Source organism: Nelumbo lutea, chromosome 8, assembly GCF_056320005.1.
Source record: "Nelumbo lutea isolate HS-2025 chromosome 8, American lotus-T2T, whole genome shotgun sequence".
In the NCBI taxonomy this organism is placed as follows: domain Eukaryota; kingdom Viridiplantae; phylum Streptophyta; class Magnoliopsida; order Proteales; family Nelumbonaceae; genus Nelumbo; species Nelumbo lutea.
In genome coordinates, this window is record NC_142691.1 from 57,452,296 (window position 1) to 57,464,944 (window position 12,649).

Sequence of the window (12,649 nt, forward strand, 5' to 3'; positions counted from 1 at the left end):
ACCATAAACAAGCTATAAGGCGGCGGTCAAATAGGAACTAAGCCGACGGCTTAAACCGCCACCTAAGAAGGAACTAGAATCTTCATTGGCCTAAGGCGGCGATCAAATAGAACCTAAGCCAGCGTTTAGACCGCCACCTAGAAAGGTAGGTAAGATTTTGATTGACCGAAGGTGGTGGTCAAATACAATCTAAGCTGGCGGTCAAAACTGCCACCTTTATAAAGCTAAGTCGGTGATTTTGACGTATTGCCGGTTTAGAGTTAATTGAACCGTTTTAGATCGACCTTCAAGGGCGGCGGTCTTGACCTAAGCCGGAAGAGGATTAGGGGGCGGAATGAAGACTGTCACCTTAGATCAAAGCCGGTGGTCTTAAGGCCTAAGCCGATTTAGACCAATTTTCTTGTAGTGAATTCTAGATGATCATAATGTATCCATAATTTTCAATGGTGTATCAAATTAATTACTATCTTAATTTAATTAATAAGAATATAATAAATGTGTCTAGTTTAATTATTCGAAATAAAAAAAAAAAATTTAAGTATCAATAAAAATTTAAAATAATTTTTTTTTTAAATTAAAAATTAAAATAAAACTTTTTAAATTTTTAGATGTGAAAAGAATGAATGGGGAGGTATCCTAGGGTTTGATAAGGAGAGGGGAGTATGCTAATATAGTAGGAGGGGTGCCTTTCTGGGTTTAGCAGATAGGAGGCGCCCGCCTATACTCAGTTTTTCACAAAAACACCCCGTCTCTCAGTTAGAATTCTCAATAGCTTTCCAAAATATGTAGAAAACTCTGTAATTTCTCAGTTTTTACTCATAAGTTGCATAGGGACCCTCAGAGGTCACAACATTGAATTTAACAGAAAAATGGTACAAATTAGTTCGTCTAAGGTCTAAAATACCCCTAAAATGATGCCATAAGGCATCGAAATACAGAGTTATAAGAATGTTGGTGTGTGAAGGTTATATGGGCTTATGTGAAATATTTTGCTATTTTGACACAATTGGTTGTTGTGGTGTTCATGAACATTTGCTAATTACAAGAATACCATTATTTGTCTCATTAAATTTTCTACTAAGTATATATAAGAGTTCCATTATTTTTCACATTGAGTTTTTTACTAATTACAAGAATGCCATTGAAAGCAATCATTGCCTCTTTTTTAGTTGTGCATATCACATTGTATTTTCATATAGTTATAAGAGTTTCATCAACATTTAATTACAATTTTTTCACAAAATTGTTATTTTTTCTTTTCTTTTCATTTATTACCCCTTCTCTCTCTCCCTCTCCCTCTCTCGCTCTAGGGTTTGTCAATAGGTCATTTGGACCAGATGGACCTTAACCTATTGGATCTGTTCGGTTTTAGTTCCTGATACATTATCCTGATATTTTCAATAGTTTTATTATAATTAGGTCCATCAGGTTAGACCAAAGAACCTAATCATTTTGGTTGTGTCTAGAATTAAAGACCTTATCAAGTCCGATTCAGTTCTAGGTCCTTAGTAATTCTTGTCGGGTCGGTTCCGATTTTGCCAAGACCCAACCCAACCTTCTCTCTTTCTCTTTCCACTCCAACTCTCTCCATGAATTTTTAATATTATTTACAAGATAATAATTTTCTAATTAACTAATATAATTAATTAATTAATTAATTCCTCTAATTATGTCTCGCCTAGGCAAGCCCCGTGTTGGGATGAATGTTTAATATTACTTACAAGATAATAAATATTTTTAACATATTTATTAATTAGTCAATATAATTAATTAATCGTTTAATGAAGTTCTCTAATTTTGTTTCATCTAGGCCAGACCCAAGTTGGGATTGAAGTATTAGAAACAAACTCAACTTGGAAATTTGTGGGTCTAATGCAAAGAAACTTGAGCCCAAGCCCTGAGTTTTTGAGTTAGGTCGGGCTTAGTTTGATTTGGCCTAAGCTTAGTTGGAAATTAGTGAGCCTAATGTGGTACTTGTTGTACCATACCTAGGATATTTTCAGACCTGCACAAACTAGGTTTATCTAGGATTCCTATGATCAGATTGTGTGGATTAGATTTTAGGGATAAATCAAATTTGATGTAAAATAGGGTAGGAAATAAAAATTTTTCTTTCAATGTTATGGATAGCACTAAACCTCAAAGTAATCATAAGAGGAACAGTAGAGTGATTGCATCCATGCTTTGTTGCAATTAATTGCCTCCACAATGAATCTACCTTTTTACCAAAACTCGACAAAAATTTTTCAAGCAATGCTTTGTTCATCGGTCCTACTGGTCTAATTTCAGTACTGGCATGTCAGTGTAAATTAGTCCAGTGAAGTGAAGGGTAAATTCTTAGCTAATTAATTAAGTATATTTTTACTGTTCTAAAATAGACCAATACTATATAATCGATTAATATTTTTTTTATCGTTATCTGACTGTTATAACTTCTGAAAATACCCAATTTATCCTTATTATAACCCTATTCGAGCTCTGGCATTTGAAACCCCATTCGAACCCAATTGATCGGAAAACACTACTTTGGCATTTGGAGTTGTAGCAGCAATTACAGATATCCTCCCACACTCGGCAGATCTTCGTCTTATAGAGGTTGTTCCCCGATGACGACGAGCCAGAATCTGGCCCCGATCTCGTATGTTCACCCGTCACTGAACCGACCAGAATCCCGTACATTACTAGTACGTCCTCTTCAACTTTATCCGGCGTGGCAAAAACCGGCACCGACCTTGACGGCGGGGGTCTCTAGGTGCCATCTGAACAGTGTTTTTTTCCCTTTTTTCGCTCCACCTCCATCCTGAAAGGCTCGTTCGTACATGAGGAAAGGAGAGGTAGAAGCCATTCCTCCCACGCTTGGCTATCTCCATCTTATAGAGGTTGATCCCCGATGATGAGTCAGAATTTAGCCCGACCTCGTACGTCCACCCGGCACTGAATCGACCAGAATCCCGTTCATCACTAGCGTCCTCTTCAACTCTAACCGGCGTGGCGAAGACCGGCGGCGACCTCGGCGGTGGGGTCTCCAGGTGCCATTTCAATAGTGTTTTTTTCCTGTTTTTTCTCTCCACCACCATCCCTAAGGGGCTTGTTCGTACATGGGGAAAGGAGAGGTAGCGGGCATTTCTTCGGCGACGATTAGTCGGGTCTGATTTACTGCAGTCGTTTCTTCCATCCTCCCACATAGCCTGAATCTCCAACCCCTACACAAACAACATCGATAATTTTGAAAGATTAAGGTTGTTCGGTTGTTTTTTCCATTCCTAGAGGCAGACTCTGTTTTCCGGTGGGCATTTTTACATGGAAGCTCCAGCTGTTTCTTCCACGAAGCTCATCGGCCAGTTGCCAAAATTTAGGTTGGTTGTCCACCGGGATGGAGAACAGAGGACAGAGGATCTAATATTACATCGGACCGTGAAACCCCTGCAACAACCTAACACAGGTCCTCTGTCCTCTTTTCTCCATTGCCGGTGGGGAAGCACCCTTTCCGAGTTAAATTTTAGGTGGCTTGTATTGCACTTGTTAGATTCAACCTTGCGTCCGATAGATTGAAACGATGTGCGTCACATCCAGACCTCCACAGGTCACTGGTGCTGTCTGAGGTGTCTGAAGTGAATAACTTGGCCTTTTCAAGCGTGCAGTTTACCGGCTCCGTGGTAGACTGATAGGCCATAGCAATGTCCACCATCCCTCATGTTAAAAGATTGACTGCAACCTCCGGTCCCTTGTTTTCCGGGAATCCTAGAAATTCCCAATCCCCTCGATGTGGGCTCCACACCGATCTGATACTCCCGTGCCCCAAGTGCAGTCCTTGCACCCTTCGCCAAAGTTTATCGATTCCACCAAGTTTCACCCGCTACTCCTCCATCGCTCCAATATATCCCCTCGTGGCTCTTCGCCATCACCTCTGTCATCGATAATCCATTCATTCTGTGGTCCGAGCGGTGAAAACCCCTTCGGCTGCTGTTTGGTGAGAAATGTAAAGGTGAAAATTTGAAGAAAAATTTACACTTAATCAATTGTAATAAATAATAGGGATAGTGTTAGTCATTTCAGACAGTAAGAACACACTTAATCAATTAACTAAACCATAAGAATAGTTTAAAAAATTTACCCAAATCCAAACGTGTTCATGTCCATTTATAAGAGAAGTGTTATTCTGAAGGTTCACATGATTTTTGAGTAATGGTTGTGAATTCTCAAGTCATGATTACGATAACCTGGGGATTCATTTTATTGGAGATAAAATGTTGAGTTATTTCTGTGGAAGCTCAAGTTTCTCCTATGAATTCATTAAGAAGCCTCTAATCTCCTTGACTGCACATCAGTAGTGGAGCTAAAATTGTTCTCTTTATAATGTATACATAACATATATTTAATTGTTGTGTGTTTAACCAGACTGGTTTGTATCTGCTTCTTCAGATTTTGACCAACTGCTTGTGTGATCCAGGACATTTTGCTGGTTGCAATTTTACTGTCTTAACATTTAATGCAAGATGAAAGTGTCATTGTGTTTTTTCAGTTTACAACACCAGGCTCATTGCTGCTTCTTCACTGAGAAATACCAAGGTAGGCTCATAGTATTATCCATCAAATACTAGCCAAGCCAGTATAAACAAAAGCTACCAGCAAACAAGATGGTATTAGTAGATAACTTCTAAGTAAATTATTGAAGTTTTGCAATTAATCTACCTTCATTAATGACCATTTTAAAGAAAATAAAATTATTTCACAAACCTTATTACCAATTATAAGGATACTATAGAAACTACTCCCAAAACTCTATGAGATTTAATGTAACCATACTAATGCTTGCTTTTAGTTCCTCAAATTTTGGGTACCAAACTTAAAAGGGACCAAAATTGCTGCACTTACTTCATCTTCTTTAAGGGGTTTTCTTGGATTTCTCCAAACCAGATAAGAGAATTTGGACCTCAACTTCCTCTGGCTCCTTTGTGTTTGCTTCTTTTCTTATGCCTTGACTACCTCTTCTACCTCACCACTAGTTCTGCAGGCCAAAGAAGTTTGGTGTAGACTACTCCCCCCAAAAATTAGGGCTTTTTTGCTTGTCCCCCAGAAGTGGTTTTTGTACAATGCAAATGAAGAAACCACCTACCACCTATTAATCTCAGCACAACTTCCTGTTTTACTTCTAGTATTCAACATTTGTTTTTCTCTATATCTGTTTTCAGGTGTAACCACCAGATGATGTGGAAAATCCTTTCAAGTTGTCTTTTTTCATCCTTCCAAGTAAGAGTGGGTGAATAATGTGGAGATGCATGAAGGAAGCAATTTATAGATGATAATGAGAAGGAAAGAAAAAACAATGATTTTTAAGGAGATGAGTAGATCAAAGAAAGACAAATTTCAAAAAAAAAAAAAAAAGAAAAAGATAAAAGTAGTTCATCAGATCAAGTCCCTAAACCTATTTAATGGTTTCTCACTTTCTCTAAACGTGATATTAGTTGAAGCTGGAAACAATGGCATCCACCACCATCGCCAGAACTACACTCTCTAAGAGTTGAATTCCTCCTCTATATACCCAAATCAAACTAAATTTTGATGGATGCAGCATTGGAAGTGGTGAGTTTCTAAGATCTGAAGTGCCTATTGTGCTCTGGGGCTTGATCTTGAGTGCTTCACTCTACATTGGAGGATTAGAGTTGGAGGGAGATTAAAGTGGTCACAGGGCGGCAGAGAAGTGGTTCCCAAGATTCATGGCAGCACAAAAATGCTATAAGAGAAATTGAACAGCTGGGAATAATAGGAGCCAATTATACATGGACTGAAGGATTAGCAAACTTGGTGGAATATGCAAGGCAAGGCAAGGCTAAACAGTTAATAGAGTTAAAATGTTCTGTGGCGACAGAGAATTTTGTAAATTCAATATCTATTTTTGGGGAAAGGGAAGAGGTAGGTAGAAATGTTGGACCATTCTAGGGGTGCTTAGCACTTCTTGTTTATACATCCAATCTTTTATAACAATTAATAAAAGTATTTGTTTTTGATTAAAAAAAAAAACTTAAAGATAGCTTTTGGGAGATTACTGATGGAAAAATTGGCCTAGGATTAAGGAAATGATAGGAACCCACTAGATGACCTACTCTAGGAATTCTTGAATCAAATTGCTATGCGCACCCAGAAGCTAGAAAACAAACTGTAGTTGATCAGATTAAAACTTTAAGGAAACTAAGTCCTTAAAGAATCCAATCTTGAAGATGCCACAAAAGTTTATCATTCCCTTGAAAAGTCAAGATATTGTATTCTACCAAGAACACAAGAATGCAAAGCTAAGCTTGCTGAATAATACCAATAATGGAGATCGAGGTACTGGCCAAATGGTTCAAGCTAATATTCCCAAATATTCTCAAGATCCTTTGCAAGGAATCGGTGGACCAATGACTAGGGCAAGAACAAAGAGGATGAAAAAGGCTCTACAAGGTTTAATCATGGAAGTGCATGACAAAGAGGCTGTTCTAAAAGATTCTAAGACTGTTCTAGCAGTTCCCAAAACTTCACCAAGGATAACCACCTATGTTTATGTGCAAGACGATGTATAAGGCTTAGAATTTGAAGAACAAAGCTTGAGGGGCTTGGCACATGGACATGATAAGAAAAGACCCAACTTGCATGCCAAGATGTATTGATGGGCTTGTTTTGTCTTGTTGGGCTTGTTTTGTCTTGTTTTGTTTTATTTTGACTTTTCTATGCTTATTTGTCATTAGTTGTAGTATTTTAGAAAGATTCCTATATCAAAGCAGATTTGTTCTCCTAAATTAAAGGAATCCTCATCAGTTAGGTGTTTCCTGATAAGATAATCATTAGTTAGGAGTTTTCTTATAAGATTAGGAATTTCCTTATAAGATAATGATGTTTACATGCTTATATAAATGCTACAACTATGTAATACGAGATCATCAATAATACAGTGGTATTTTCAACAAGCTTAGCTTTGCCTTCTTGTGTTCTTGGTAGAATACAATATCTTGACTTATCAAGGGAGTGATCAACCTTTATGGGGTCTTTAAGATTAGATTCTTTAAGGACTTAGTTTCCTTAAGGTTCTAATTTGATCAACTACAGTTTTTTTTCTAACTTCTAGGTGCACATAACAACTTGATTCAAAAGTTCTTAGAACAGGTCGTATAGTGAATTCTTATTAGGAAAGATCATTGCTTTGAATATTTCATCATTTGATTGCTGAACATTTCAAATAATAACAGTATCATTGCATAATTTTAAAAAACAGAAAATATGAAGAAGGCAAGGAAGGAGGGAAGGTGTCCACCTCAAATCCAGCTTTACGATATTGTCTTCTTTTCTCTAAATCAGATAAGATATTATAAGAAAAAGCAATTTCTTTGAAGAATTCTGAAGCTTCAGGATTGCTTGCATTTTTGTCAGGAAATGGTACCTGTTGACTCATCTCTACAATTCCACCTGCATAATGAGCGATCGGACCAAACATATCACCACCAGTTGGATTTCCATTTTCATATAACAAGCCCGAAGTGTGACCCAACTAGAAAGCTGAGACAAGGGATATGCTTATAATAACAAGAACCGGAAGATCAAATATTGACTCTAAACCCAGGCTAATGCCAACAATATTGTTAGTTCCATGCCGTGTAGAACTTGACATAGATAGTGAACGTATAGGCTCAGGCTTGTAATTGGTGTAATACTTAGTGATCCAAACAAAAGCATAGGCTGTGATGATTCCAACCAAGCCACACAAGGCAAAGTTCAGCCAACAAGTAGACTTTAGATGCAGAGTGTATAGGCTCAATGCTAATGGCTGGGATGTAGAGGGTTAATTCCCAACTATCATTTAGGTGTGGAGTATGGAAAGGTATTCATGAACAATGGTTTAGACTTTAGATGGTTTTACAAGTTGAGAAGTAGACTTGGATCCAGCTGTGTAGACTGGATCTGCCTCAATTGACAACTTCAAACATACAACTACAACATACAGGTAGTATCTTTGGAGAGTAGTCTAGTGCAGGCAAGATATGGAAAATTAGTTTGTTTTGGACAATTCAACTTGTGAAATCTCAAACTCCAGTCTTGATTAAAATATTCATGGGGCATATGGAAACTACATGGAAATCAAACCAAATTGGCATGCCTCTTCAAATATTGTTGATATAATAGTATCTTGTAAATTATCTCTTATAAATGTAATGACAAGAGTCCTCTCCCAAATCAATAATTAATCAAAAAATATACAGCAGATGTTTAAATCATAATAGTCTAAGGACTTAGAGCTGCTAATGGCTTGGGTTAGGATAGGATAGACCCCTTGCCAAACTGATAAAAAACGTCTACACCCAAATTCTATGGGGTACGTTAGTATATGCCCATAACTGATCATATATTATTAATTTAGATTGGATGAAGTGTTTATGTAATCAGATTTAGATTTTGCAATCTACATTCAATTAATAATAAAATAAAATAAAAAAAATAGATATTTATATAAAATTTTGGATATGTTATTATTATCATTATTATCCTTTAGAATTATTATGTACAAAGCATATATACCCTTATTAGTTTTTATAAACTCACATAATCACATAAACCAAGTGCAAAATATTTAAAAGTGTAGGAAAATCATTATTTATTCCACAAAAATGCCCTACCAACCAAAAGAACCAAAAAAAAAAAAAAAAACAAAAACTAGAAGATATTAAGTGTGCATGATCGACGCTTCACCATTCAAGTTGGTGACACTATCTGACTTCCATGTTTTTAATGATAAAGTGAATAAGGTGTAGAGTGTGGAAAATGTTGGCCCTAATTAATTTAAGATGACAAGGAGAAACAGAAAGGTGGAGGAATTCATACTTAAATCTCTCTTCTTTTTTAACAAATTAAACATAGATATATTTGAATCTTTGTGGCAGAAGGTGCCAAGTTTAGAAAAGAACTGTGGACTTGTGGACCACTCAACATAGTCTTATTCATGTTAAAACAATTTTGTGCGCGCGTCTAATCTCCGAGACAAACTTACCAATCAGATAAAAAAAAGTTCTAACATGAATATAATTTCATTAGATATTTCCTCAGTGCCAACCGCTCATTCGTGTCCGTCTTTGTCAGGGCACGGAGCCAGGCCCAAGAAGAAGTAATAATTGTTGTCTTACAAACCATTATTGAAAACAAAATTGCGACAGGAGATCACATTCGATCATTTGGTACCGCTGAAATCCTTTTAGTTTTTAATTTTTTTGGGAAAATTTCAGATCAAAATGTGTTAATGTAGTTCTTACCGTTAACAATTTGGCATTCATCTAATCACGTGATGATGTATAATTTAAAATTTTAAAAAAATATCAAAATTATTCTTTAAAATAAAATACTGTTCATCATCTTCTTCCTCCATAAGATGAAATAGTGCCCAAACTCGCTGTTACAATCACTGCGCTCTAAGCATGATATCCACCCACATAATTGAGAGTGATTATTCGAAGATTACTGGAGTAGAATACCATAAAGAGTTAGAGAATGAAGGATGAGACTTTGAGTAACGTAAGAGTACATGGAGGAAACCGGAGCACTGGCAGACATAGTGCGGTGGCGATTTTTCTTCACATTGAAAATTTGCAGACCCATCAACTTCATTCTCGTAGTATGTCCTGTGTGTTGCAGAACATCTTGCTGCTCCTGAATGGATGAATGCCTTGTTCATAAATCTTAATAAAAGAAGGAGAATGGAGTAAATAGTGTAATATCAAATAATAGTTTAATTTTTAATAAAAATTAATCAATAAATTATTATAAAACGACATAATTATTAAAAGTAATTTTTTAACAAAAATACAAAAAGTACAATAAATTAAATTTAGAAATTTAAGCAACAGTAATTTAATCTCTAATAATTATTAAATTTTTTTTGTTATAAAAATAAATTTTATACACAATTATTGAAAATAATTTTATCACAAATATGCAATATATAATTACTTAAAATACAATAAATATTAGTTTAGTGTATTTTCAGCATAATAAATATTAGTTTAGTATGCATAAATCCCTATGTCTTATTTTCATGTTCCAATGCAAGCCATTGCCATCTTTTTCCTTTATTCATCTCCCATATATTTAATTCTTTGAAAGGTAGACATACCGATTTATCTTATTCAGCAAGTTCAAAACAATTAATAGTAAAATCTTACCTTACTTTCTGGGCTTCTGCATTCTTCCCATTTCACACTATTTACTCTGGTCCAAGTATTCCAAACCTATGCTTTTGAGATTCAATGGACATATACATACAAATATTGATCTAAGGAGGTTGAAACCAAGCATTTAACATTCTTTGCTGAAAGAGAGGTTTTGGAAGGAAGAAAGGTATATTTTGAATCTTTCGCATCAAGGGTTCAACTTAGAAACCCTACTAATTAAAGTATTTGAATTGGCAAGTTATGGCAGTGAGATCAAATTGTTGGGGCCAAGAGGAGGTGAATTGGTGTTGATCATTGAGCAAAACAAGACTTTGTTTACATATTAGAGCATCCAAAAATTAAACAACTAGAGTTTTGATCGTGAAAGGAAAGAATGCTTTTAATAATGCTTGGAAGAATGGTAGTTGGTCAAAGTAACATTGACAAATTTCAAATAATCAATAGTATTAATGGTATGGATCTATATAAATTAAATTTTTCTTAAAATTAGAGAAAAAATTTGCAATAATCCATTATGAACCGCCCCCTCCATCCCCGATGGTGAGCGCAATTATCCGTCCAGTTTATGTGTGCCCAACGCTGTTACTCACATCTTAGATGTCACAGCAGAAGAATGGCGTCTGGTAATGTCGATTCTCATCATACCAATGCAGATGTATCCTATGTTACATTAGATATTAGTGTTCTCAGCAAGGAATTGGCTGCTTCTACCCTCAAAGATCTTGAAGAGCTTACTGGTAAGTCTTCGTCGTCCTATAGTTCATCTTCTTGTATTCATAGAGTCCCTGAGAAATTTCACAAAATAAACCAATATGCCTACGTGCCCGAGTTGATAGCTATCGGCCCTAATCACCATGGTAAAGAAAGCTTGCAGACCATGGAAGAGCACAAAAAGCGATATGTTAAAGCACTTCTCAATCGAATATCAACAACACAAGAGTCAAATTTTAAAAAGTTGGGGGAGTTTTTCAATATTTTATGTTTCTTAGAAGAAGAAATTCACAAATCCTACTCAGAAATCAGTAAAATGAGCAGAAATGATTTTTTAAAAATGATGTTATTTGATGGTTTCTTCATGATCGAGCTTTTCCTAAGGAGTGCAGAGGTGAAAAAGGATGAGACCGATCCAATATTCAATACCAACTGGTTGTATGCAAGTCTGGTCCGCGACATGATATTACTTGAAAATCAACTTCCTCTGTTCGTTCTTGATAAGTTATTCGTTAAAACGAAGTCGAAGTTCTCTGGCCAACATGAAAATCAGTCACTCACAAGGCTTGCCCTTCGTTTCTTCAAACCTCTAATTCCAAACGACCAACACCTACTTTTAAAGGCTTCCAAATTTACAAGTAGCAAGCATTTGCTCGATCTGGTATACAAGGTTCTGTTAGATGATGTGAAATATTTGCAACCAAAGTCGAATCCAGGAGGGAATCTATTGCTTAGTGTGACAAGGCTCCGACGGGCTGGGATCAAGTTCAAGAAGGGTCACGAAGAAACAAGTTTCCTGGACATCAAATTCAGTCATGGGGTGTTGGAATTTCCACCAGTACATATTGAAGATCACTTCGAGGTTCTGCTAAGAAATCTAATTGCATGGGAGCAATGCAGTAATAGTCGCCCCCTTCATGAAGTCACATCCTATGCTTTCCTGATGAATAAGCTAATTAACACCACGGAGGAAGTGGGATTTCTCTGCCACCGTGGAATTATCACCAATTACCTGGGTGGCGATGAAGAGGTCTCTTTACTCTTCAATAATCTCTGCAAGGAGGTTACCCTTGTTAATTTTTGCTATTCTGAGGTCTGCAACCAGGTAAAATCTTATTGCAAGAATCGTTTGCGTGTGTGGCTACCGACTTTCATAGGAAACTATTTCTAATGGATAATATTGGAGGGTCGACTTCTGGCGTTCAACAAAATAGATCACCGTCTGCTCTTCCGCAATCCAGCCCCATGGTGACCTTATTTCATATCAAAATCCTGATGTATTTTATTACTCTGCATAGCTAATCAGCAGTCTGTGGGACTGGGATTCCCGCACTAGTCTTTCAGAGTATTGTAATAAAGATAAGACTGATTTATGTATATATGATGCATTAATTTCTTTTATCAATGGATTATTTTCTACTTTATCTAAGATTCTACACATTGCAACTTCATTTCTCTTTGTATCTTTTTATTTCACTGTGACTCATAAATTTACTCTTGTTAGGGAAACCTATACAAACCTTTCTCTTCTTTTTCCCTATCTTTTCTTTCAAACTAAATACATCCTTAGGGATAACTTATTTTCAATTGCTTTATCAAGCATTAATATAGTTCAAGAGTGAATTGTTTAAATGCCAGGATAGGGAAGAATTACAAAAACCTTCCCCAGATTTTCATTCACTTGCAATCCTATAAGCCTCCCTTCTGTAGGGTCTATTCGATTCGTAGAAATAGAGTCTTGGAATCAA

General features: G+C 36.2%; 1 protein-coding gene and 1 long non-coding RNA gene across 2 annotated transcripts; both read left to right on the plus strand.

The window, feature by feature from the left end:
• Positions 1 to 2,480: 2,480 nt before the first annotated feature.
• LOC148844355 (uncharacterized) lies at positions 2,481 to 6,021 on the plus strand. The gene is made up of 3 exons (XR_016103042.1): positions 2,481 to 3,029; positions 4,451 to 4,569; positions 5,193 to 6,021. It is a non-coding gene; the product is annotated as an uncharacterized LOC148844355 (long non-coding RNA).
• A 4,676-nt stretch (positions 6,022 to 10,697) lies between these two features.
• On the plus strand, positions 10,698 to 12,330 carry LOC148844356 (UPF0481 protein At3g47200-like). The gene has a single exon (XM_088959213.1). The coding sequence runs from the start codon at positions 10,756 to 10,758 to the stop codon at positions 12,070 to 12,072; it is 1,317 nt and encodes a 438-aa protein (XP_088815339.1). The 5' UTR covers positions 10,698 to 10,755; the 3' UTR covers positions 12,073 to 12,330.
• The last annotated feature ends 319 nt before the right edge of the window (positions 12,331 to 12,649 follow it).

What these genes read in the sequence shown, in the direction of transcription:
- LOC148844356 (XM_088959213.1), top strand. Translation starts at nt 10,756, where the DNA reads ATGTGTGCCCAACGCTGTTACTCACATCTTAGATGTCACAGCAGAAGA.